Below are 22,794 nucleotides of genomic sequence, written 5' to 3'. Positions count from 1 at the left end.
TTAATAAACAGGATAATTCTGTTTATATTTAAGTAAAAAAGTAGCTAACTACATTTTCCATCTTTCCTCCTGCTTTCATTAATAATGGGTTATTCCCTTGGTATTAAATGATTCTTGCGTTATGAAAACACATTTGTGTTGTTGATGACTTCATTTATAAAATCATATGTTCCAAACTTTTTACAATTATCAAAAGCATTATCTCTGAAACCTGAGCATCTAGGAGTTTTCTATTAAAGAGGTATCTTTATTTAAATTTTTATCCGTCTCATCAGTGTTTGATGGAGTTTTACTTTCAACATTTTTCTGTAGTTCTTGAGTTTTTAGTATTTGTAAACTCTGTGAAATCTTCTCTTGAGCCTGCAAAAGTAGTTTATTACTTTCTTCGATTTTTTTTATACTATCTGCATCAAATAAAGTGGAATTAACTTTGGTTAAATTTAAATCTGTTGTACATATAGTGTTGGATGGTGCTTGTGCCTTAAAATTGATTATATCTAATCTTTCTGGGAATGCAGATTGAAAATTAGAGTCGACATTGTTTAGACAAAATGCTTTTATAGAATTTTTCCCTTTATTAACTTCGAAGGATGAATTAGAATCCGTTTGTTTATTCTGATTAGTACTTTCTGTATTATCTGAAAGAGATGTGTCTAGGTTATGAGATAATATTTTCATTATAATAGTAATTACCTGAATTATTATTATTATTTATATTATGTATTGAATGAATGTTTTGATTAATTAACGGAATAACTGTCCAGTCTGAATAAAATCTATAATTGTTTGGAAATATAGGTGTATTTTGTGGGTTTTGATAATTAGGAGGGTTTTGTGGGACAGGGTTTCTGTTTTGTCTTATTTCTTGATTTCTATTGGGTGCTTCGGCATTTCTTCTTCCTAAATTACGCAAAAAATGAAATATTTGGGTTCTATTTATGTTAAATATTTCCCTGGATTGATCTTCCAAAACTGATTGTCGACTAATAATGGATAAAAGATGGATAAAAGATGATACAAAACATACCATGTAGGACAACTTTGTTGTCTTTCGAGCCAATTCTTCAAACAATTAAAGTGTAATATATGGTTACATGGTAATTTTTTAGGAGTGCTATTGATACGTGATTGTGATTTATCGTTTTTATCCAACTTCTTCATACTTGAATGAACCATTTCTTCACGACAAATAATACATGTTTTATCCTCCGTAGTAGCAATTTCTTCATATGTTGCATCTATAAACCGCTGATTCATATTGTTTGTAACTCTTTTGTATCGAATAAGATCACGGCATTTAGCAAGAAACGATTTGAAAGCCATGTATATATCTCGAATAATATGAAGCGGTAGACCATAAAATGTTAATGCTAGTATGAAGAAAATGCTATACGCTATAAGCTTGAAAAGCTCTTTATTTCCACATCAGAGAAGAAACAATAAAATTATAATAATCACCCATAAAAAGCTCGAGATATAAAACATATAATGCCTTATTCTCCCATGTATCCTGATACGAATCGATAAGATTAAAAATGTATTTAATCCCTGCTCCGATAATCGTCGATGTCAAAATCGCAAATTCAAAGGCAAACATAAGCATCATACTCGGCTTTTCATGAAGAATCGTATTAATAGAAAAATTCGTCATGATAATATCAATAATCAATAGGAAAACAATAGAAATCACAATTCGTGCATGCTGTCTCAATAATATAGTTTCCGATTGTCTCGCCTATAAATATTAAAATCCTCCGCTCAATCTAATATCTAATATTACAAATTCCAGCCGATCAAAACAAAGCCAATGAAACGTTTTAAGAAAAATTAATACAATAAAAACAATAATTGATCGCGTATCAAAACTATTCCGAAAAATAGTCATAGCCAAACACGTCTCCGTTATAGAATACCATGCACGTTCATATAGATGCTCTATCTCTATTGCACGTAACGGTCCAAAGAAAATCCTCTGGATCACTTTCCCAATAATCGTCGCAAGAAAAAGACCCATATTCATTAAGACCTTTCATATATCATTAATCCCTTCTATAAATTCCCTTCATACTATCAAGCATGCACTGCTTTCCGTCATATATATGCATGATGCATAGAAATTAGATCGATTCAAAAATGCACTCAGAATCACAATGCCTGTAGCAATAGTGCTGCTCTGACACCCCGTTAGACTTCTCCTCATACTATTCCTTACCTTACCGCCCCGTAAATAACCAGTTTCATAGCATAAACCTCTATATTGCAAATTTTTGGTTTTTTTTAGACGTTCTGATCCTCAATAACGATGAATATATCCGTATAGAAAAAGCAAAAACTAAGGTTGGGAAAAAAGTACTAATAAATAGCAAAAATGGCGAATATCTTCTAGTTTTTAATAAAGAAGAGTGTTTCTGCAGGGAATAGAAGCAGTAGTGTATTTTTTTAAAAATAGGGTTTTTGCTGAAAATGAGGGCATCGTAACGACATAGTATAAGATTGGGAGACGAGGATTTTACGGACGGGTTAAATTGAGGGTAAAAGAGGATAATGAATGTTTCTAATAGAATGTCCGTGTTATTTAGAGGTATGTAGTTTTTTTTGGGTTTGAAAAGAGCTAAATTTGATAGGATTTGGTGATAAAACAGGAAGAATGTTTATTTCTTCTTGGAAACCGTTTAATTTATTTAAAAAGAAGGATATAGCAGTTGTAAATAATGAGGGGATGATGGTTGAGAGGAATAGGGGGTCTTCATTGGATTATGTTTTAACATCAGTGGATGCTATTGTTAATTGGGCAAGACAAGGAAGTATTTGGCCGATGACGTTTGGTAATGGGATAAAAAGCAGAAAAAAAAGTGTTTTAGGATGTTTTTTAATGCTTTGAAAGGTTTAGCATGTTGTGCGGTTGAAATGATGCATGCGTCAGCACCAAGATATGATCAAGATCGGTTAGGTATTATTTTTAGGGCAAGTCCTCGACAATCAGATGTGATGATTGTTGCGGGGACATTGACGAACAAAATGGTGATTTTTAAGCGGTAATTGTTGTATTTTTTAAAGTTTTTTAAGGCGCCGGCTTTACGGCAAGTTTATGATCAAATGCCGGAGCCTCGATGGGTTATTTCTATGGGATCATGTGCTAATGGAGGTGGTTATTATCATTATTCATACAGTGTTGTTAGAGGATGCGATAGAGTATTTTTATTATTGAAAAAAAAGAAATTTTGTTTATTTAATTAGATTGTACCGGTTGATATATATGTTCCAGGTTGTCCACCGACGAGTGAAGCACTTTTATATGGTATAATTTTAATTATTTTAAAAAAAAAACGCTTAAATACATAGGTATCTTTTTATTACAAAAAAAACAACGAAATCAAAAAATTACACGTTTATGGTATCGAAAGTAGAATTAGCATGATTATTGGTCTAGTTTATCCATATTATCCATACTGTTAAAAATGTCCCTTAATTTAAATAACGATACCTTTTTATTTCACTTAATAAAAATCAAGTTATATGTATTAATTTCTTTTGATTTTTTCTTTTATTATATTTTTACAAGGACTTGAATCGATTATTCATTTATATTCTTTTATATTATCTATATTCCTATTTATCATCTATATTCTTATTTATATTCTTATTTATATCCTTATTTATATCCTTATTTATATTCTTATTTATAACACTATAAATTATTTTTCTTCATTTTATTTATAAATTCATTTATGTTTTATTTTTTTTAATATAAATTTCTATTTTAATTTATACAATTTTTATCCTCAATATACTTATGATTTTCTATTTTATCCTCTTTTACTTTAAAAATACCTCTCACGGATTTTCTCCCTTTATTCCCTCGTATATTTTCTTAAACTACATAATCAGCCATAAAAGGCTTTATTACCCCATCGTATCTTGGATATTTTTGATAAAAGGATAAGAATACTTGTCTTTTTGGAGGGTCTTTTAAGAGGGTCTTTTTGGGTGTTATTAATGTCTTTTTTCTTAACTGTCATATTATTTTGAAATAATTTCTTGGGAATAATAATATATATTGAAATAGGTATTTGTCTTTGGGTAAATTATATGGTTAAGAGGAGCCTTTATAGAAGGTAGCAGTTTACGGGTTGTAATATGTTTATACGAGCGTGTTCTTCAGAAACACCGGTATCGTTTGATAATAATCCAAAAGAGGTTATATTGGAGCTTGAAGATGGTACAGTATATGAGGGATATTCATTTGGAGCAGAGAAATCGGTATCAGGGGAATTAGTTTTTCAGACAGGCATTATAAAGGATAAATGGGTATAATAGTTTTAATGGATGATATAGGAATGGTTGGGTATCCGGAATCTATGACAGATCCATCATATAGAGGTCAAATTCTTGTTCTTACATTTCCTCTTGTGGGTAATTATGGTGTTCCATGTAGAGAGAAGATGGATCCGATAATTCCAGATATTCCACATTATTTTGAGTCTAAGGAGATTCATATTTCTGCCTTGGTTGTTTCGAGTTATTCACGTACATATTCTCATTATCTTTCTCAAAGTAGTCTTGGTGATTGGTTGCAAGAAAAAGGCATTCCTGCAATGTATGGAGTAGATACTCGGGCACTTACAAAGAAAATAAGAGATCAGGGATCTATGCTTGGAAGAATACTAAAAATAAAACAAGAATTTGCTTTGTATGATTTTTCTAATAATGATGATGATTCATGGAAGGATAAATTTGAATGTGTTGAATGGGAAGATCCTAATATTAGGAATCTTGTTAAGGAGGTTTCTAGGACTAGTGTACATATTTATAAGCCATTGCCTGAAGTTTCTCAGAAGGTATCTTCAGGTGAGCAACTTCAAGTTTTATGTGTTGATGTTGGGATAAAAGCGAATCAGATTCGTTGTTTTCTAAATAGAGGGGTAGAACTTAAAGTAGTTCCATGGGATTATGATTTCTCTTTGGAAAATGATTATCATGGTCTGTTTATTTCTAATGGACCAGGTGATCCCTCTATTTTGACAACAATTATTGAGCGTTTGAAAAAATGTATTGATGCTGAAATGACTCCAATCTTTGGAATTTGTTTAGGTCATCAGCTTCTTGCAAGAGCTATTGGTGCAAAAACTATGAAAATGAAATTTGGGAATCGGGGGCAAAATATTCCATGTACAAATATGATAAATGGTTGTTGTTATGTTACTTCGCAAAATCATGGTTATGCAGTTGATGCATCCACTCTACCAAATAATTGGAAGGAACTTTATGTGAATATTAATGATGGATCTAACGAAGGTATTTATCATGAAACTTTACCTTTCTTTTCTGTGCAATTTCACCCTGAGTCAGCACCTGGCCCTAAAGATACTGAATTTATGTTTGATGTATTTATTGATGCTATTAAATGTTCTTTTAGTGAAAAACGTCTTGTTCCTTTTAAAATTCCTGGAAAAGCGCTTCCAAATTGTGTTTCGGGTTTTAGAAAGTCTATTAAAAAGGTTTTGATACTTGGTAGTGGGGGTTTAAGCATTGGACAAGCTGGTGAATTTGATTATTCGGGTAGCCAGGTTTTGCTTATTTTTTTATTTCATTAATAATAATTGTTTTTAGGCTATTAAAGCTTTAAAAGAAGAGGGTATATATACTGTTTTAATCAACCCCAATATTGCAACTGTACAAACATCAAAAGGAATGGCTGATAAAGTTTATTTTCTCCCGGTTAATCCGGAATTTGTATTGAAAGTGATAAAATATGAAATTCCTGATGCAATTTATGTAACATTTGGGGGACAAACTTCTCTTAATGTAGCAATACGTCTTAAAGATGAATTTGAAAGACTAGGTGTTAAAGTTCTTGGGACACCTATTAGTACTATCATTATGACTGAAGATCGAGAGTTATTTGCTAGAAGTATGAAAGAAATTAATGAGAAATGTGCTATATCTGCTTCTGCTTCAAATATTAAAGATGCAATGAAAGTAGCAAATGATATTGGATATCCTGTTATTGTTCGAGCAGCATATGCTTTAGGTGGTCTTGGATCAGGTTTTGCGGATAATGCTACACAGTTATACGAATTGTGTAGTAAAGCATTTATTATCAGTCCACAAGTATTAATTGAGAAGAGTATGAAAGGTTGGAAAGAGATCGAATATGAGATACTTCGTGATTGCAGAGATAATTGCATTGCTATTTGTAATATGGAGGTAAGAGTTTTATATTTTAGAATAATAATTTATTTATGTTTAGAATTTTGATCCTCTGGGAATACATACAGGAGATTCTGTTGTAGTTGCTCCATCTCAGACTCTTTCTAATGAAGATTATAATATGTTACGAACAACTGCTATTAATGTTGTACGGCATCTTGGTGTTGTTGGTGAATGTAATATTCAATATGCATTGAATCCTTTTTCAAAAGAATATTATATTGTTGAAGTTAATGCTAGGTTGTCTCGGTCTTCTGCTCTTGCTTCAAAGGCTACTGGATTTCCTCTTGCATTTATAGCTGCTAAACTTGGTCTTGGAATTACTCTTGATGAACTTAAAAATACAGTTACGAAAAAAACATCTACATGTTTTGAGCCAAGTTTAGATTATATTGTGGTTAAGATACCACGTTGGGATCTTAAGAAGTTTACACGTGTAAATACTCAGCTTAGTTCTTCTATGAAATCTGTTGGGGAAGTTATGAGTATTGGTCGTACTTTTGAGGAGACTATTCAAAAAGCAATTAGAGCTATTGATTATAATAACCTTGGCTTTAATGAAACGGATGCTCTTATGTCTTTAGATATGGAATTGCAAACACCATCTGATCAGCGATTGTTTGCTATTGCAAATGCAATGTATGCCGGTTATTCTGTCCAAAGGATATGGGAATTAACAAAAATTGACAAATGGTTTTTAGATAGACTTATGGGATTGATCAATTTTGAAAAGAAAATTCGAGAGTATAACCAGTATAATATACCTATTTCTCTTCTTTCTCTAGCAAAACGATTTGGTTATTCTGATCGCCAGCTTGCTAAATTTTTGGGATCAACTGAACTAGCTATACGCAAAAAAAGAATTGATGCATCTATTATTCCATTTGTTAAGCAAATTGATACTGTTTCTGCAGAGTTTCCTGCTTTTACTAATTATCTTTATATGACATATAATTCTAGTGAACATGATATATCATTTGAAGATCATGGTGTAATGGTTCTTGGTTCTGGCGTGTATAGAATTGGATCATCTGTAGAATTCGATTGGTGTGCTGTTCGTGCTATAAGGACTGTTCGCGAGCGAGGTGTAAAGACTATCATGGTTAATTATAACCCAGAAACAGTTAGTACAGATTATGATGAAGCTGATAGATTATACTTTGAAAATATTAGTCTTGAAAGGGTTCTTGATATTTATGATATTGAAAATTCTAGTGGTGTCATAGTTTCTATGGGTGGACAAACTCCTAATAATATTGCTCTTTCGCTTCATAGATGTAATGTTAAAATATTAGGAACATCCCCAGAAATGATAGATTCTGCTGAAAATCGATATAAGTTTTCTCGAATGCTAGATAGAATTGGAATAGATCAACCATTATGGAAAGAACTTACGAGTATTGATGAGGCATCTGATTTTTGTGAATCTGTTACTTATCCTGTTCTTGTCAGACCTTCATATGTGTTATCTGGCGCTGCAATGAATACCGTTTATTCTAAAGATGATTTAGCAGATTATCTTAAACAAGCTGTAGACGTTTCAAAAGAACATCCAGTTGTTATAACAAAATACATAGAAGGTGCAAAAGAAATAGAGTTAGATGCTGTTGCAAAAGATGGGAAGTTGATTATTCATTTTATTACGGAACATGTTGAAAATGCTGGTGTTCATTCTGGCGATGCTACTTTAATTTTACCTCCACAGGATTTGGATCCGGAAACCGTACATCAAATTGAGCAAGCTACTATCCAAATTGCAAATGCTTTAAATGTAACTGGTCCTTTTAATATTCAGTTTATTGCTAAAGATAATGAAATAAAAGTTATCGAATGTAATGTTCGTGCAGCAAGATCTTGGCCTTTTGTATCAAAAGTTATGGGTGTCGATTTGGTTCAAATAGCTACAGATGTGATTTTGGGCTTTTCGGTTGATCCATATCCTATCATAGATACAACTAGAAATTATGTTGGTGTAAAGGTTCCTCAATTTAGTTTTAGTAGACTTTACGGCGCAGATCCTGTATTAGGAGTAGAAATGGCATCTACAGGAGAAGTTGCGTCTTTTGGAAAAGATAAATATGAGGCATATCTTAAGGCCCTTGTTTCTACAGGAATACGGCTTCCAAAAAAGAATATTTTATTATCTATTGGGAGTTTTAAAGAAAAGACAGAAATGTTAGGATCAGTTATTAAATTGCATAGATTGGGTTTTAAGCTTTTTGCAACAGCGGGGACTGCTGATTTTATTCATGAGCATGGAATTCCTGTGAAGTATTTAGAAGCATTACCAGAAGATGAAAAACATCAGAAATCAGAGTATTCATTGACCCAGCATCTTTCGAAGAATCTGATAGATATGTATATTAATTTGCCATCAAATAATCGTTTTAGGCGCCCTGCAAATTATACAAGTATTGGATATAGGACTCGAAGAATGGCAGTTGATTATTCTATTCCACTTATTACTAATGTTAAATGTGCAAAGCTTATGATAGAAGCTTTGTCAAGAATTTCATCAATAGATATTTCCCCTGTAGACTTTCAGACTAGTCATAAATCTATAACTTTGCCAGGGTTTATAGATATTGCTACATTTATTCCTCGAATAACAGAAATTGATTCTTCTACTTTTGAAAATATTACAAAACAGTATGTTGCATCTGGTTTTACAACAATTTGTGTCATGCCTATTGGGCTAAATAACTCTGTAATGGATGCAAAATCAATTCCAACAGTAACACTTAATGTCAAAAATTCTACGCATTGTGATTTTACTTTTTTAGTAGTGGTGGTTCCTGAGAACTTAAGCTATTTGGATCAAATATCAGGGAATATAACATCATTGTTTATTCCATCTAGTTTTTTATCTAAAAATATTAACAAACTAGCCTCTGTAATTTCTAATTTTAATACCTGGCCTAATACTAAAGTTATGATTACGGATGCTAAAGGAACAGATTTGGCGTCTATTTTACTTCTAACTAGCTTATATGACAAGCCTATTCATATTTCTAATGTGACTACTAAAGACGATATATTATTAATATCTTTAAGTAAGAAAAAAGGTCTTAAGGTTACATGTGATGTGTCTATTTATTCTCTATTTCTTTCTCAGTCTGATATTCATGAGTCTACGGTTTTGCCTACAGGAGTAGATCAGAAATCATTGTGGGAAAATATGCAAATAATTGATTGTTTTTCAGTTGGATGTTTACCTTATCAAGTTGCATATGAACTTAATCAGACAAATTGTTCTCATGTTGGTATTTCAGAGTCACTTTCCTTATTATTTGCTGCAATAACGGATAAAAGGTTAACATTGGACGATATATTGTTAAGATTATATTATAATCCAAAGCATATTTTCGGTATTCCAGATCAGGCAGATACTTTTATAGAAGTAGAGATTGATAGAAGTTATGTTTTAAATTTAGAAGATGGGTGGTCTCCTTTTATTGGTCAAAAAATGGTAGGATCAATACATCGTGTAGTGTTTAATGGTCAAACATCGTATCTTGATGGAAAGTTTTTTCCCAATTATAAAGGAAAAGATATATCTATGACATTTAACAGTTCGTCCTTATCTTTAGCAGATGTTTCTCTGAATTCTTCAAAGAAAGATACAGATTTGAAGCCTTTTGTTTCGTCTTCGAGGTCTTTAAATGAAAGAGTTTCTCCATTAGTATACCCTGAGCAATTTAAAAAAACATCATTATCATTTGCTCCTCAAATTTCAGATTCTGGTACTTTGCTTTCTTTGATTAGAAATATGAATTTTTTTAACAAGAATATTATATCAGTTCAACAGTTTAATCGTAGAGATATGCATTTACTATTTTCTATTGCTCATGAAATGAGAATTGCTGTGGAACGTCAGGGTACATTAAATTTATTAGCGTCTAAAGTTCTTTGTATGATCTTTTTTGAACCTTCTACAAGAACGTCTGCTTCGTTTGATGCTGCTATGCAGCGACTTGGTGGTCGTGTTATTTCTGTTAATCATAGCACTTCAAGTGTGAAAAAAGGTGAATCATTAGCAGATACAATTAGGACTTTAGGGTGTTATGGTGATGCTATTGTTTTAAGGCATCCTTCTGAAGATAGTGCAAGTATAGCTGCTAAGTTTTCTCCTGTCCCAATTATTAATGGGGGTATGTATTAGCAAATTATCTGAAATTATATTTATTTTTTTAAGGTAATGGAAGTTATGAGCATCCAACTCAAGCTTTCTTAGATTTATATACGATTCGTGAAGAATTAGGAACTGTAAATGGATTGAACATAACATTTCTTGGTGATCTTAAATATGGTAGAACCGTTCATTCTTTAGTTAGATTGTTACGTTTTTATCAGGTTGAGATCAATTTAGTTTCTCCTCCTCAGTTAGCATTGCCAGAAGATATTAAGAAATCTATATTGGATGATGATCAAATTGTTAATGAGTATTTTGCTTTAACTGAGGATATCATTTCTGTAACAGATGTATTATATTGTACAAGAGTACAAGGCGAGCGATTTTCTGATCCAGAAGAATATGAAAGGCTTAAAAATTCCTTTACAATTAATAATGATATTCTTCATAAAGCAAAATCACAAATGGTTAGTCGGGAATTGTTTAAATATATATATATATATATATTAATTTTAATATAGATTATTATGCACCCATTTCCCAGAAATGAAGAAATATCTGAAGAAGTTGATTTTGATCAAGTATTGTTGGATTTATTCTTATGATAATATTAATTATGATATTAGAGAGCTGCATACTTTCGAGAAATAAAATATGGAATGTTTATTCGCATGGCACTTTTAGTAGCTGTTTTAGGAATCAATGAGCGATCATGATTTTTGGTAATAATAAAAAGTCAAATATTCATTAAAATATTCTTTAAAAAGTTGATTTCGATTATGTTTTACAAATATATTTAATAAATACTATTGTTAGTGACATATCATTATTTCATAAATACTGGCACTGAATATATTTTCATTGGATATATATATTAGAAGAATTATATTAGTATGATATAGTAAATATCAAATCGATTTACTATTAAGATTCGTATTTTAACAAAAAATATATGTTTAACAAAATTTTAGGAATTCAAGTTTGATAGGAAAATATTCAAAATATTAAGTTTTGTTTTTATAATGTTTTATATTTTTGAATTATTTATTTAGCATTATTTTGAAGGATTTCTTAAGATCATCAAATAATTCATTAATAATAATGATATATAACGCCTAAGAGTGTTTTGTATACAAGCAAATATGCTATCTTGTGAAATAGTGCATATTATATAACTTAAAAATTTATTTTATTGGCTAACAAAATTTGTACCTAAATTGTGAATTTGAAGCTGCTTAATTTTGTCATGCACCTCTGCTGCATTATTACTCAATGCAAGAAAGAAGTCATATTCTGCTTTGAGTGTATTTAACAATGCTATTATTACATTATGAATATATATATATATAAATTATTTAAATAATATACCTTCTGGACTTGTTTTGTTCTCGCTATGATCTTTTTCAAGATATTCTAAATGTTTTTCAAGATCTTCTATATTCTTTGCATAATTATTGATCTTCTTTTCTATATCATTTGATGTATTTTCAAAGTATGCTAGTATTGGATCTTTTACACGAGAACAATCTATATATGGCATAGGTACTGAACTAATTACATTTTTCGATAACTTGGCATTGTTATAATCGTTATCTACTGTCATTCTAAGTGTCATAAGCTGATTCACATCTGATATTAAGTCTGTTGCTATTTGATCTGACCTCTAAAAACAATTCTAAATATTCCAATAAAATAACAACATTATTTACTTTAGTTACTTCTTTTACATCTTTAGGCACTGATTTGACAAGTTCATCAATAGAAGACGCCTGTGATTGAAGATAATCTGAAATTTGTGTTTGTGTGATAATATATTTACTAAAAAAAATTCACTTTTTTACACAAAAAATACCACATTCCTACTCCATTTCTTCTAAAAAATCCCTTCCATCCTTTGGAATCTCTGTATAATGTGTTGCACCTGATATCACTTGTCCTGACTGTAATGTTGGTTCTGACTGTGAATGTCTATTTTCTCCCATCAAACGATATATTTATAACTAATATCAATATATATACGTTGTATTTTGTGTATTAGACGTCTGTAATGGATCTAATACAATATTACATTTATCTGTCTTTTGAAACGGATTTCCAAACGAAAATCCCCCTGATGGCTGAACTAATGGATTTGAAACGCTTGTATTATTAACAGACGGTACTGTATTCATCTCCAGAGACGAAAATCCCTGTGGTTTATCCTGTTGTTGAGCCGTATTAAAAGAAAATGTTGGTTGTGATGATGATACATTTGTTTGTGCTGAAGATCCAAATGAAAAGACTGTATTTCCTGATGATTCCTTATTTCCTATAGAAAATGGCTTTTGAGACTCAAACATACTGTATATTAGTGTATTATTGCTGTCCTTGAAAAATATGAGGTTTCGTTGAACGTCAGAAAAATATTCGAAAAAATGGCGGACGACGAGGGGGATAAATACTTGTACGGAGAAGAAGACGACTATAAAACTACAATTGGGGACGAAGGTTTGTTAGATTTAGTTTTTTTCCCGGTTTAAAATCTCAAATTTTGAGCAGGTATGAGGGTTTTTAAGATGAATGAAAAGGATTGGGTTTAATTGTGGTTAAAGTGCCTGAAAATAAGTCTCCAGTATTTATTAAGAATGATGAGATGCAAGATGTTTCAAAAGACCCGGAAAATTGGAGCGAAGAGGATGAAGAAGGAGAAAGTGACTCTGTAAAATGGGGAAACTATGATTTCTAGATTTAATGGGGTTAGGATATAGAATTTGTGATAGAAACGAAGCCAGGACAAAGAGCGGAGCCTCTTAGGTATAAATCTGTGTTTTTTTGGGTATTTTTTGGGGGTATTTATTGCGTATTAGTCGACCAGCACCGTATAGTAGTGTAAAGATTTCAGCGCCTACAAAAGGGATTGATAAGGTATTTATAGCTACGACGAAACAAGGTATGAAAGTGGTTTTGATGAGTGTGAGATATTTTGGTATTAATGGGGGATTTAGAACCGCCATCTATAAAACCTCAGGGTGTAGATGTGGATCATGTTGCAGAGTGGAATGGTAAACCATTATATCAGTTAGATCTTGAAACATCAGCTGATAAGCCTTGGAGAAAGCCTGGTATTGTGTAAAAGGGTTTTTTTTGTTGATTGATTGTATAATTAGGAGCGGATATTACAGATTATTTTAATTATGGATTTGATGAATTTACATGGATGGCATATTGTGCAAAACAGATGGGAATACGAAGGGATTTTGCACCTCAAAAGGTGATGCAAATGATGGAACATATGTCTGGGACAGATATGATTTCAATGGCACCTAATATGCAGGTTATGATGGCTACAGGAGGATTTCCAGGGATGCAGAATATTTCTGGAATGAAACCGGATATTGTTCCTATGATGGGTATGGGAATGTCTGATATGAGTGGATTTGTGATGAATATGGGTCAAATGGGTTTTCAACAGTTTCCTCCGGGTTTAAATTCTATGACAGCTGAGTCTCAATTGGGGCAAGTAGCTCAAGGAAAACAAATGCCATATTCGCATAATCTATATAATGTGCCGCCTTATGGAGGATATAATCAAATGCAACCTCAATATGGTTCGCAAATGCAAGGACTTAAACCAATGTCTTCTATGTCAAAACTACATAATACAGATGGGTATATATTCCTTGAGTTTATTTTATACTCTTGTTTATATATTAATGTTTAATAGATCTAAAGTTTTATCAAATGAACGAGTACAGTCATCTACTAATTACAAACAGGTAAACTTGATTTTTTTTTTAATCATGAATTTTTGTTTATTTTTAGGATTCCTCTCTTGCATCATCAAAAGAACCTCATGAACCTGTGGAATCTATTTCCAATACACTTCAAAACCGAAATACTGGAAGATCTAATGTGCAAAATAGAAATAAATCTTCGTCTGTATCAAATATTGGGAAATCTCGTTCAAATCATTAATCTTAGGCAATTTTTTATATTAACAGGAATAAATAAATAGGCTTCAATCTCTTATTCTGTTATTTTTTCATCAACTCAAATTATATTAGTTGATTTCATGGGATTTCGTTAATAATCAAATGATAAATAAACTATACTTTTTTCTACTCTAAACTCCTTTTAGAGTATTCAATTCATTGCATTTCTACAGCATGATTTTAACTTTCTTTGTTCATATTTTTACTATAACATATCTATATCTTCAGCAATACATTTTATTTTTTCATGTAAGTATTATTACATCTAATTTTAGGTTTTAACTAAAATATTAGTCATATGGCTTATGTTTTACTTAAATTTTTATGTTTCTTGAATTACTAATATTTTCTTAGATTAAAGTTTAGCTTGATTATCTTGATAAGATTGATAAAAATTTCTTTAATATTTAAAAAAGAAGTAGAAATTTTTATTAAGATTTTAACAAATTGATAAATGATTAACAGTTTTTCTACATTACTTGGGATATAAATTAAGGATTTCTAATATGTTTTTATTATTATTTCAATTATGGAAAAGTTATCGAGTATTTATTATTATATGTTTGATTTTGATTTACACTTTATACTTTTTGGGTTCATATTTTCAACAAGGAATATCTCTAAGTAATAAGAAATCATCTATTCTATCTGGTTCATCTAAAGAAGACGATGTTATATCTTCAAATGAAGATAAGAATGATTTAAACATAAAAATCTCGAAATCAGTGAAAATAAGGACTCCTAAAAGATTTATTAGATCTTTAGTAGAACGTCCAAAGGCATCAAATATTGATAGAAATGTCCGTCAGTCGTTTGTTGAAAATAATAAACAAACTATAGTGGACATTAATGATATTTATGTTTCTATATTATATCAAACATTGTTAGGATCAACGGAAAAATATGCAAAACTATTACATGATATAATCTCTCCTCACTTTGAAAAACAAGTATTGCTTGAGAATATTGATTTTATTGAGGATTTTGATGATTACTTTGTATCACCAGAGGATCCTGAATCTCGTATATTTATTTTTCTTATTCCATCATATGAAACAGATTCTCCTGTTGATTTGCTTCTTTCTACATTGAAGGATATAACGTATGATTTTAGGGTGGGTGCTATTCCTTTACGAAATTTAAAAGGATATGCTGTTCTAGGCTTTGGTGATAAAAATGAATGGCCTGGACAAAAATTTTGTTATCAAGCCAAGGATGTAGATCAATATATGTCGAAATTGGGTGCTAGGAGAGTAGTTTCTGTTGGTTATTGTGATGTTAAAGGCGATATAATTAATGATATTCAAACATGGGCTGATACGCTTTTAAATGCTATAAAAAATGGAACAATGCCTGAATTGGTCCCAGATGTTTCTGAAGAAAGTGAAAATGAACCTTTTGAGGATAATGAAGGGTCAATTGTTGATATGGAAGATATGGGAATGTTAATGAAAATGAACAAAACAAAGCCTGAAGAATTGAAACCTAAAGAAATGGTTTCGAAAAATTCACCAACGTATAAAATATTAGTTAAGCAAGGATATACTATTGTTGGTTCCCATTCGGGCGTTAAGGTAGTTTTCATTGTAGGATTTATGATATGTTAAAATAGCTAGATTTGCCGATGGACCAAATCTGCTCTTCGAGGAAGAGGATCATGTTATAAATATTCTTTTTATGGAATTAAAAGTCATTTGTGTATGGAAACCACTCCGTCTTTGGCTTGTGCGAATAAGTATGTTAATATGTATTTATTGTTTTTATTTTTTAATTTAAATAGATGTGTATTTTGTTGGAGAGGAAATACAAATCCTGTAATTCTATATTTTTAAAATATTTTTCTTACAGTAATTAGGTAGGTACTTCTTGGAGATGGGAAGTTGATAAGCCTGAGGATATTCTCTCAGGCATAATGGAAGGACATTATAATAAAATTAAACAGGTAAGATTTCTATAAATATATTTTTCATTTTATAAAGGCTTTTGAAGATGAAAGGAATCCCTGGTATTCGTTTAGAGAGACTAGAAGAAGCTATGCGTATTAGACATTGTGCCCTTAGTCTTGTTGGTGAACCAATAACATGTATTTTTTTCTTGCAAGTGATTAACATTTGTCTAATTTTATTTTAAAGATCCTCATATTAATGAACTTGTTAAGATGCTTCATGATAGAAAAATTAGTACATTTTTGGTTACTAATGCTCAACATCCTGATGCTCTTGAGAATATAGAACGAGTTACTCAACTGTATGTTTAAACTAGTATTATATGGTTATTAATCTTTAAAGTTATGTTTCAATAGATGCTAGCACAAAAGATTCATTAAAGAAAATTGATCGTCCTTTATTTAAGGTTATTTGTAATTTCTTATTTTAATATCAACTTAATAGGATAGGATTTTTGGGAAAGATTTATTTCTTGTTTAGAAATCCTGAGTAGAAAACAGCAAAGAACTGTTTATCGACTTACTTTGGTTAAGGGATTTAATACTGAGGAAATAGAACAATATGCACATTTAGTATCTATTGGAAAACCTTGTTTTATTGAAGTTAAAGGTATTTTTTATAAAATTTATCAACATATATTTATTTCTATAGGAGTAACTTATTGTGGTAATACTCATTCTTCTTCATTGTCAATGAAAAATGTCCCTTTCCATGAAGAAGTTGTTGGTTTTGTGAAAGCGCTAGCTAAAAAACTATCAGAAATGGACAATGTCCCCGAATATGATATTGCTTCTGAACATGTTCATTCATGTTGTGTGCTAATTGCACAAAAGAAATTTTTTATAAATGATAAATGGTATACCCACATAAATTATGATCGTTTTTTTGAATTAGTTGAATCAAACATGCCATTTTCTGAAATGGATTATATTTCTGGTGAATATAATTGTGTATTAAAATAATTTTATATTTAACATAAAATAGAAACGCCACATTGGGCATATTTTAATTCACCATGTGGGGGATTTAGTCCAGATGATATTCGTTGGAAAAGAAAAAACGCTAAAAATGTTAATTTTAAAAAAGAAGAGACTGAATTGCAAAATAATACCGAACATTGATATTTTTTATAACTTAGAAATCTTTGTACTTTGCTTCTTTCTGAATAGAGTTATGTAATTATAGATTAAATAGTATTTTAAAAAAACATGTATTTGTATTGATAATTCTAAATTAAAATTTCCAAACTTGACTTCTACTTGAAATTCCATCAAATATATAAGTATTATTAATTGGGATAAATTGCTTAATAATGATCTGTTTTATGTTATTTTAAAAGTAAATAATATTTTTTTGAATTCCTTAATTGCTTCCTGGGCTGCAACCCCTCCTATAAAAGATGCAATATTATGTAGTTCACCTCCTCCTGCTCTTACTCTATAACAAAATTAGACATAAATTGGCAAATAATATATATGTATATTAACAATTCTTTACAAGCCATTATCTGAAAGTCTGTCATTTTACAATTAAATTCTGAAAGGAAGTGTTCTGTTAATTGGATATATTTATCTGTATCTTCATCTAAAGTAGCTTGTTGTTCTCCTGCATGTTTTCCAAAAATGTTTTTATATTTGTTGTAACTTCTAAGAGCAATGTACCATGTTATGAGATCATCTGGTGTTGAGAAAGATGATTCTAGGAAAATGAGCATACCTTATATATTTTTCCAAGGCATACCGATCAATTTCAAATCTGGATATGTATATTCTTCTTTCAATGAACGGTAGCGTAGTATTTTCATGTATTTACATTGTTTACAAAAAATTCTTATTTTCTCATCAGAAATCTTTGATATTGGCTGGGATATTGATAAAAGTATATCTTGAACATACTTTCGAACACATTCATAGTCTTCTTGTGCCTTTTGACGATAACTATATTTATTAATCCAATTCAAAGCATTCTTTTCATACACGTTTTGTAATTTTATATAGCTTTCTGAATCTGATTTCATATCTGGAATTGCTCCAGAAAGAGGTAATAGGCCTTTTCCCTCAGCTGATACATAATTGGAAATGGCATGACATAATATCCAGAATTCTGAACTCTGTAAATAGAAACTTTATGTTAGATTTTTTTAATGAAATAAATACAAATTTACTTCAGAAGATATGTTAACAGACTTTTCGTCTTTTAATATAGATTGAATTTCATCTGGTATCTGATATAATCAATACACACTTAAATTATCAATCAAATTTTACCAATGTCATACATGAAGCTCTCCATGAAACAGAAAGAACTTCTTCAATGCTTTCCTCATCAAACCCCTGCATATAGGTCCTTATTGTCTCCTTAAATTGTTGCTTTTCTTCGTCTGTACATGGAAGCATTCCATTATTCTAAAAATTAAACATTGCTTGTTAAATATTAATATTTTACCCTTAGCTTCCATATATCAAGGCAATTTAATAGAATTAATACATAAGGTATTTGTCTATATGAACAATTCTTTCTATCTCTCAAATTAAAACTTGATGCCAATTCTTTAAGAGCCGCCCATGGATGGTCTATTCTTAAGTCTATAGGATTTTCTTCATGCGTTTCTATAACTTTTCTTGTATAAATCTCTATTTTATATCAAAAGGAAAAAATTACTCGTGTGTTCTGGCATAGTAATTCTAAGATATCCAATAAATCCCACTGAATACGAAATAATCAATGGAATATCATATTCCCACAGAACATTTTCCAGTCTTAAAAGCATCTCTTCTTCCTGTATTGAACTTATTACAATAGTAAATTGTTTAAAAAAATTAGGTTTATGTTTCAAAATAGATTCCAATGCCTCCAAAAATCAGCAATATCCCCCTCAATTTATTTACAATGCTACTTCTACTAAATATTCCCCTTTTACTTTCTCATTTAGCTCCTGTAACTCCCTACATATTTGAGGAGCTTTTGCTTCATTTACCCCATCTTCATCGACAAAAAACATGCTTCCAAGGTCTTCTTCCGCAACAAAACCGCCATCAACAATAACGTACGATCCAATTCCTTACGTTAATAATGAAAACCTGGTGTATCCTCCCCTTATTAGTAGTTTACCTGACAAAATAAGATTTTTCATGATTTCGCTCCCTGTTGCTGTTCCTTCCACCAAACAAACCCGGGATTTTTCAAGCAAACATTGTCCATGTTTCTCCCAAAAACGTACTTGTCTGTCATATCTTTTTTCAAAGAAATTCATGCTAAATCTCTGGATTTCTTCTCATCTACTTTTTGTGACGTCAGGACTTAGGATTTTTACGGGCCTTTTTAACGTCACCAAAATCTGCCCTCTCTATAAAACCCTTAAATGCCCTTAAATAAGTTGTTTTATGACTAGTTTTGCCAAGAAAAAGAACCTCCTAAAGCTTATTATTCCTTCTGGAGGCGCAACACCCCAACCTCCTGTAGGACCAGCGTTGGGAGCCCGTGTTTGTGTTTTTTTGTTATTTAGATGTCTTTTTTATAGTTTTTAGGGAGTCAAATCAATAGAATTCTGCAAGGAATTTAATGAGAAAACCTTGCATTTGATTCCTGGAATCCCTATTCCCACAGTAATTGCAATTCATTCGGGTATTATATATGTGGTGAAGGGTAATGAGAAGACTGATTATGTAAGATCGGAGCTTTACGTTTGAAATAAAGACGCCGCCTACGAGCTGGTTACTTTTTAAGGCGGCGAATATTGATAAGGGATCTTCTTCACCAGGTAAAATATCGGTTGGTACTATTTCTTTGAAACATGTATATGAAATTGCAAAAATAAAACATAAAGTATATATTTTAGAAGGGGATTTATATTTTTAATATTTAATAGGATGAGAATCTTCAGGGAATTTCTCTTGAGAATATATGTAAAAGTGGTAAGTGTATTATCTATACTTTTTTTTTTTTAATAACAAAATGAGTGATTGCAAGTGCAAAAAGTGTTGGAATTCAAGTAGTTCCATGAAATATGGTATCTTCTGAATCCTTATTAACACTTTGTTATTGAATTTGCTATAATGAACAAAAATGTTTAATACTTGTAAATTCTTATATCTGGGTGTTTTGGGCTTTAAAAAGGTCTTTATGTTTCAATGTCTTGAAAATATTGTTTATTATATTATCTGGATTTTATTTTTTACTTTATCTCAATATTTAATTACAAATCATATCAAAAAATTTAAAAATAAATCTATCTATTGATACGTCTGTTATATGTTTTATTTTTTCTATATCTAATTTTTTTATAGAGATTTTATATATTTATTATTATAATTAAACAATATAATTACTTATATATTTATATATAAGTAATTTATTGTTTTTATTTATTAACTTTTAAAAATATTTAAGTCTTTTAAATTTTTCTCGTATTGAAAAACCTTTTTTTTTATGAAATTTTAACTTATTTTAGTTCAGGTATTGACCTAAATATAAATTGTTCACAGGTCATTATACAATATAATTAAGCGGGCTTTATTATATCTAAAAAAAATATAAACAGGAATATTGCTAGAGGTGGCAGATATATGTCACCCATTTTGTTTTTTTCATATTCTATGTAGTTTTCTTTGTAGGTTTATGTTTTTCAAGGGAAGAAAATGACTGAGTTAAAGGCGTTTTTGAAAGATATATTATGATTAAAATGTTATGAAATATTAAAGAAATACATGGAATATATGGAGGATAGTAGATTAGTAAAATGCGAAATGAATGATGTATCGATGTTGACGAAAAAGCTGAGTATCTGCAGACTTAGATCGTTTTCTACACCAGTTAGTAGGGTAAATATAGAATGATTGTTTATAGAGATGAGATTCTTATGAGAACAAGGTTCCATCAGCGAAATCTAATGATATGTTGTATAAAGAGTCGTCATTAGATCTTCCTAGTGTTTCACCAGTTTCTACAATGAGTAATTAATTAAAAGTGTTTTTCTATTACTGAGTCTCAATTAGATATGCATTCGTCTAAAAGGGTATTTTTCAATGATAGAAAATCAAGACGACGTATTTACAATATTGGAGATTACTTTAAGAAGTCTAAAAATCTTTCAATTATTTCATTTAGACTTTTTTCAAAGCGCCTAAATTTACGCAATCATCTACAATCTGATGTATCAACGAAAAATTTACTGAAACATGAAGATGAAAAAGTATCTAATGAGAAGGGAGCTCATGTTTCACATAGTTTGTTGGATTTGAAGCATTTTTTTAGGTCACATCATGATCATCTACAGCTGAATACGCAAGAGTCTCTTAGACAAAAAAAGCATTCATTATTTAGGCTGAAATCTCGAAAGTTTGAAGCTTCTTTTAAAAACAAGTATCCTGCTTTTTCTCACAAGTATGAGAAGTATGGAAAACCTGTTGGTTCTGGAACAGGTGGTTCTGTTCGACTTTTAAGTTCATGTGATGGAACTGTTTATGCTGTTAAGGAATTTCGAAAGAAAGCACTTTATGAAAGTGGTAGAGAGTATAGGAAGAAAGTTTCTGCTGAATTTTGTGTGGGTTCTGCATTACATCATCCAAATATAATTCAAACTTTGGATTTTGTATCAGATGGATCAAGATATTATGAAATTATGGAATATGCTCCATATGATATGGTATAAAATAATTTAATTATAGATATAATTTAATATAAATAGTTTTCTATTGTTATGTCAGGCAAATTGACACGGGAAGAGATATATTGTTGTACTAAACAGATACTACAAGCAGTAGATTACATACATAGTTTAGGACTTGCTCATAGGGATTTGAAATTAGATAATTTAGTGATGAATGAAAATGGTATCGTAAAATTGATTGACTTTGGGAGTGCTATTGTATTTCGATATTCTCCTAAAAATTTTGTTAAAGTATCAGGTATTGTGGGTTCTGATCCTTATTTAGCGTATGTTTTTATTTTTTAAGTTTATATATATTTAATATTTTAGGCCTGAGGTCTGTACTGAAGAGTATTATAATCCTCAACCTGCAGATATATGGTCAGTTGCAATTATATTTTGTTGTATGGTTTTATGTCGGTTTCCCTGGAAAAAACCACGTATATCAGATGGTTCATTTAGGGAATTTGCTATGGGGAAAACAGAAACTGGAGATAATGAAACTGAAAATCTTATATCTGCCCCTACTGTCATGGTAGGCGAACCTCATTTGCCTAATATTCGTGGTCCGTGGCGTCTTTTGATGTTGCTTCCTCGAGAAACTCGTCTTACTATTCAGGGAATGTTAGAGATTAATTCGAAATGTCGTTGGACTATGGAACAAATTATGGAACAACCATGGATTAAATCGGTGGAAATGTGTTATATTAATAGTAACAATGACGTTGTGAAAGCTAAGAATCATGTTCATACTTTATTATTAGAAAAAAAAATTGACATTTTATAAAAGTTTATGATAAAAGAAATGAAAAAATATAAGCATTCCCGTTGTTTTGCATTGGATATTATTAGATATTGTAATGATATTAGACATTATTTGTTTTTTTT

The 22,794-nt window shown here is 30.6% G+C and overlaps 10 protein-coding genes across 10 annotated transcripts; 6 read left to right on the top strand and 4 right to left on the bottom strand.

The window, feature by feature from the left end:
* Nucleotides 1-173: 173 nt before the first annotated feature.
* On the bottom strand, nucleotides 174-2,263 carry T552_01732 (hypothetical protein). Its single transcript, XM_018370300.1, has 7 exons — nucleotides 2,218-2,263; nucleotides 2,069-2,173; nucleotides 1,781-2,026; nucleotides 1,459-1,735; nucleotides 1,028-1,412; nucleotides 694-983; nucleotides 174-653 (listed from the first exon to the last, which is right to left on the bottom strand). Exons 1-7 carry the CDS (start codon nucleotides 2,239-2,241, stop codon nucleotides 220-222), a joined length of 1,761 nt encoding a protein of 586 aa, XP_018226015.1. The 5' UTR covers nucleotides 2,242-2,263; the 3' UTR covers nucleotides 174-219.
* A 256-nt stretch (nucleotides 2,264-2,519) lies between these two features.
* T552_01731 (NADH dehydrogenase [ubiquinone] iron-sulfur protein 7, mitochondrial) lies at nucleotides 2,520-3,450 on the top strand. Its single transcript, XM_018370299.1, has 6 exons — nucleotides 2,520-2,581; nucleotides 2,625-2,825; nucleotides 2,885-3,021; nucleotides 3,067-3,192; nucleotides 3,238-3,298; nucleotides 3,343-3,450. Exons 1-6 carry the CDS (start codon nucleotides 2,545-2,547, stop codon nucleotides 3,405-3,407), a joined length of 627 nt encoding a protein of 208 aa, XP_018226014.1. The 5' UTR covers nucleotides 2,520-2,544; the 3' UTR covers nucleotides 3,408-3,450.
* Nucleotides 3,451-3,609: 159 nt separating this feature from the next.
* T552_04128 (hypothetical protein) lies at nucleotides 3,610-4,019 on the bottom strand (the record flags this gene model as incomplete). Its single annotated transcript, XM_018372179.1, is given in 5 exon segments — nucleotides 3,610-3,675; nucleotides 3,688-3,703; nucleotides 3,792-3,801; nucleotides 3,832-3,849; nucleotides 3,908-4,019. 5 exon segments carry the CDS (start codon nucleotides 4,017-4,019, stop codon nucleotides 3,610-3,612), a joined length of 222 nt encoding a protein of 73 aa, XP_018226013.1.
* Nucleotides 4,020-4,046: 27 nt separating this feature from the next.
* On the top strand, nucleotides 4,047-11,103 carry T552_01730 (carbamoyl-phosphate synthase, large subunit). Its single transcript, XM_018370298.1, has 8 exons — nucleotides 4,047-4,066; nucleotides 4,113-4,288; nucleotides 4,336-5,567; nucleotides 5,611-6,207; nucleotides 6,251-10,361; nucleotides 10,406-10,809; nucleotides 10,864-10,923; nucleotides 10,969-11,103. Exons 2-8 carry the CDS (start codon nucleotides 4,138-4,140, stop codon nucleotides 11,056-11,058), a joined length of 6,645 nt encoding a protein of 2,214 aa, XP_018226012.1. The 5' UTR covers nucleotides 4,047-4,066; nucleotides 4,113-4,137; the 3' UTR covers nucleotides 11,059-11,103.
* Nucleotides 11,104-11,491: 388 nt separating this feature from the next.
* On the bottom strand, nucleotides 11,492-12,729 carry T552_01729 (hypothetical protein). Its single transcript, XM_018370297.1, has 5 exons — nucleotides 12,362-12,729; nucleotides 12,206-12,310; nucleotides 12,052-12,160; nucleotides 11,711-12,005; nucleotides 11,492-11,659 (listed from the first exon to the last, which is right to left on the bottom strand). The coding sequence occupies exons 1-5, from the start codon at nucleotides 12,679-12,681 to the stop codon at nucleotides 11,532-11,534; spliced, it is 957 nt and encodes a 318-aa protein (XP_018226011.1). The 5' UTR covers nucleotides 12,682-12,729; the 3' UTR covers nucleotides 11,492-11,531.
* On the top strand, nucleotides 12,724-14,341 carry T552_01728 (hypothetical protein). The gene is made up of 8 exons (XM_018370296.1): nucleotides 12,724-12,829; nucleotides 12,934-13,040; nucleotides 13,083-13,135; nucleotides 13,189-13,271; nucleotides 13,327-13,443; nucleotides 13,489-13,990; nucleotides 14,046-14,097; nucleotides 14,144-14,341. The coding sequence occupies exons 1-8, from the start codon at nucleotides 12,757-12,759 to the stop codon at nucleotides 14,294-14,296; spliced, it is 1,140 nt and encodes a 379-aa protein (XP_018226010.1). The 5' UTR covers nucleotides 12,724-12,756; the 3' UTR covers nucleotides 14,297-14,341.
* Nucleotides 14,342-14,775: 434 nt separating this feature from the next.
* On the top strand, nucleotides 14,776-17,425 carry T552_01727 (hypothetical protein). The gene is made up of 10 exons (XM_018370295.1): nucleotides 14,776-15,887; nucleotides 15,930-16,048; nucleotides 16,094-16,127; nucleotides 16,169-16,255; nucleotides 16,303-16,396; nucleotides 16,446-16,560; nucleotides 16,602-16,665; nucleotides 16,709-16,868; nucleotides 16,911-17,195; nucleotides 17,244-17,425. Exons 1-10 carry the CDS (start codon nucleotides 14,820-14,822, stop codon nucleotides 17,378-17,380), a joined length of 2,163 nt encoding a protein of 720 aa, XP_018226009.1. The 5' UTR covers nucleotides 14,776-14,819; the 3' UTR covers nucleotides 17,381-17,425.
* Nucleotides 17,426-17,554: 129 nt separating this feature from the next.
* T552_01726 (hypothetical protein) lies at nucleotides 17,555-19,557 on the bottom strand. The gene is made up of 9 exons (XM_018370294.1): nucleotides 19,156-19,557; nucleotides 18,921-19,110; nucleotides 18,705-18,874; nucleotides 18,527-18,664; nucleotides 18,424-18,483; nucleotides 18,236-18,369; nucleotides 18,000-18,196; nucleotides 17,747-17,957; nucleotides 17,555-17,696 (listed from the first exon to the last, which is right to left on the bottom strand). The coding sequence occupies exons 1-9, from the start codon at nucleotides 19,258-19,260 to the stop codon at nucleotides 17,582-17,584; spliced, it is 1,320 nt and encodes a 439-aa protein (XP_018226008.1). The 5' UTR covers nucleotides 19,261-19,557; the 3' UTR covers nucleotides 17,555-17,581.
* A 39-nt stretch (nucleotides 19,558-19,596) lies between these two features.
* Nucleotides 19,597-20,307, top strand: T552_01725 (ribosomal protein L11). The gene is made up of 5 exons (XM_018370293.1): nucleotides 19,597-19,741; nucleotides 19,787-19,883; nucleotides 19,930-20,084; nucleotides 20,128-20,173; nucleotides 20,219-20,307. The coding sequence occupies exons 1-5, from the start codon at nucleotides 19,643-19,645 to the stop codon at nucleotides 20,260-20,262; spliced, it is 441 nt and encodes a 146-aa protein (XP_018226007.1). The 5' UTR covers nucleotides 19,597-19,642; the 3' UTR covers nucleotides 20,263-20,307.
* Nucleotides 20,308-20,919: 612 nt separating this feature from the next.
* T552_01724 (hypothetical protein) lies at nucleotides 20,920-22,738 on the top strand. The gene is made up of 5 exons (XM_018370292.1): nucleotides 20,920-21,079; nucleotides 21,129-21,210; nucleotides 21,254-21,903; nucleotides 21,946-22,193; nucleotides 22,237-22,738. The coding sequence occupies exons 1-5, from the start codon at nucleotides 20,966-20,968 to the stop codon at nucleotides 22,691-22,693; spliced, it is 1,551 nt and encodes a 516-aa protein (XP_018226006.1). The 5' UTR covers nucleotides 20,920-20,965; the 3' UTR covers nucleotides 22,694-22,738.
* The last annotated feature ends 56 nt before the right edge of the window (nucleotides 22,739-22,794 follow it).

This window comes from Pneumocystis carinii, assembly GCF_001477545.1.
Source record: "Pneumocystis carinii B80 chromosome Unknown supercont1.7, whole genome shotgun sequence".
NCBI lineage: Eukaryota > Fungi > Ascomycota > Pneumocystomycetes > Pneumocystales > Pneumocystaceae > Pneumocystis > Pneumocystis carinii.
The sequence above is the reverse complement of the archived record's forward strand: the minus strand, read 5'-3'. Positions and strand labels throughout refer to the sequence as shown.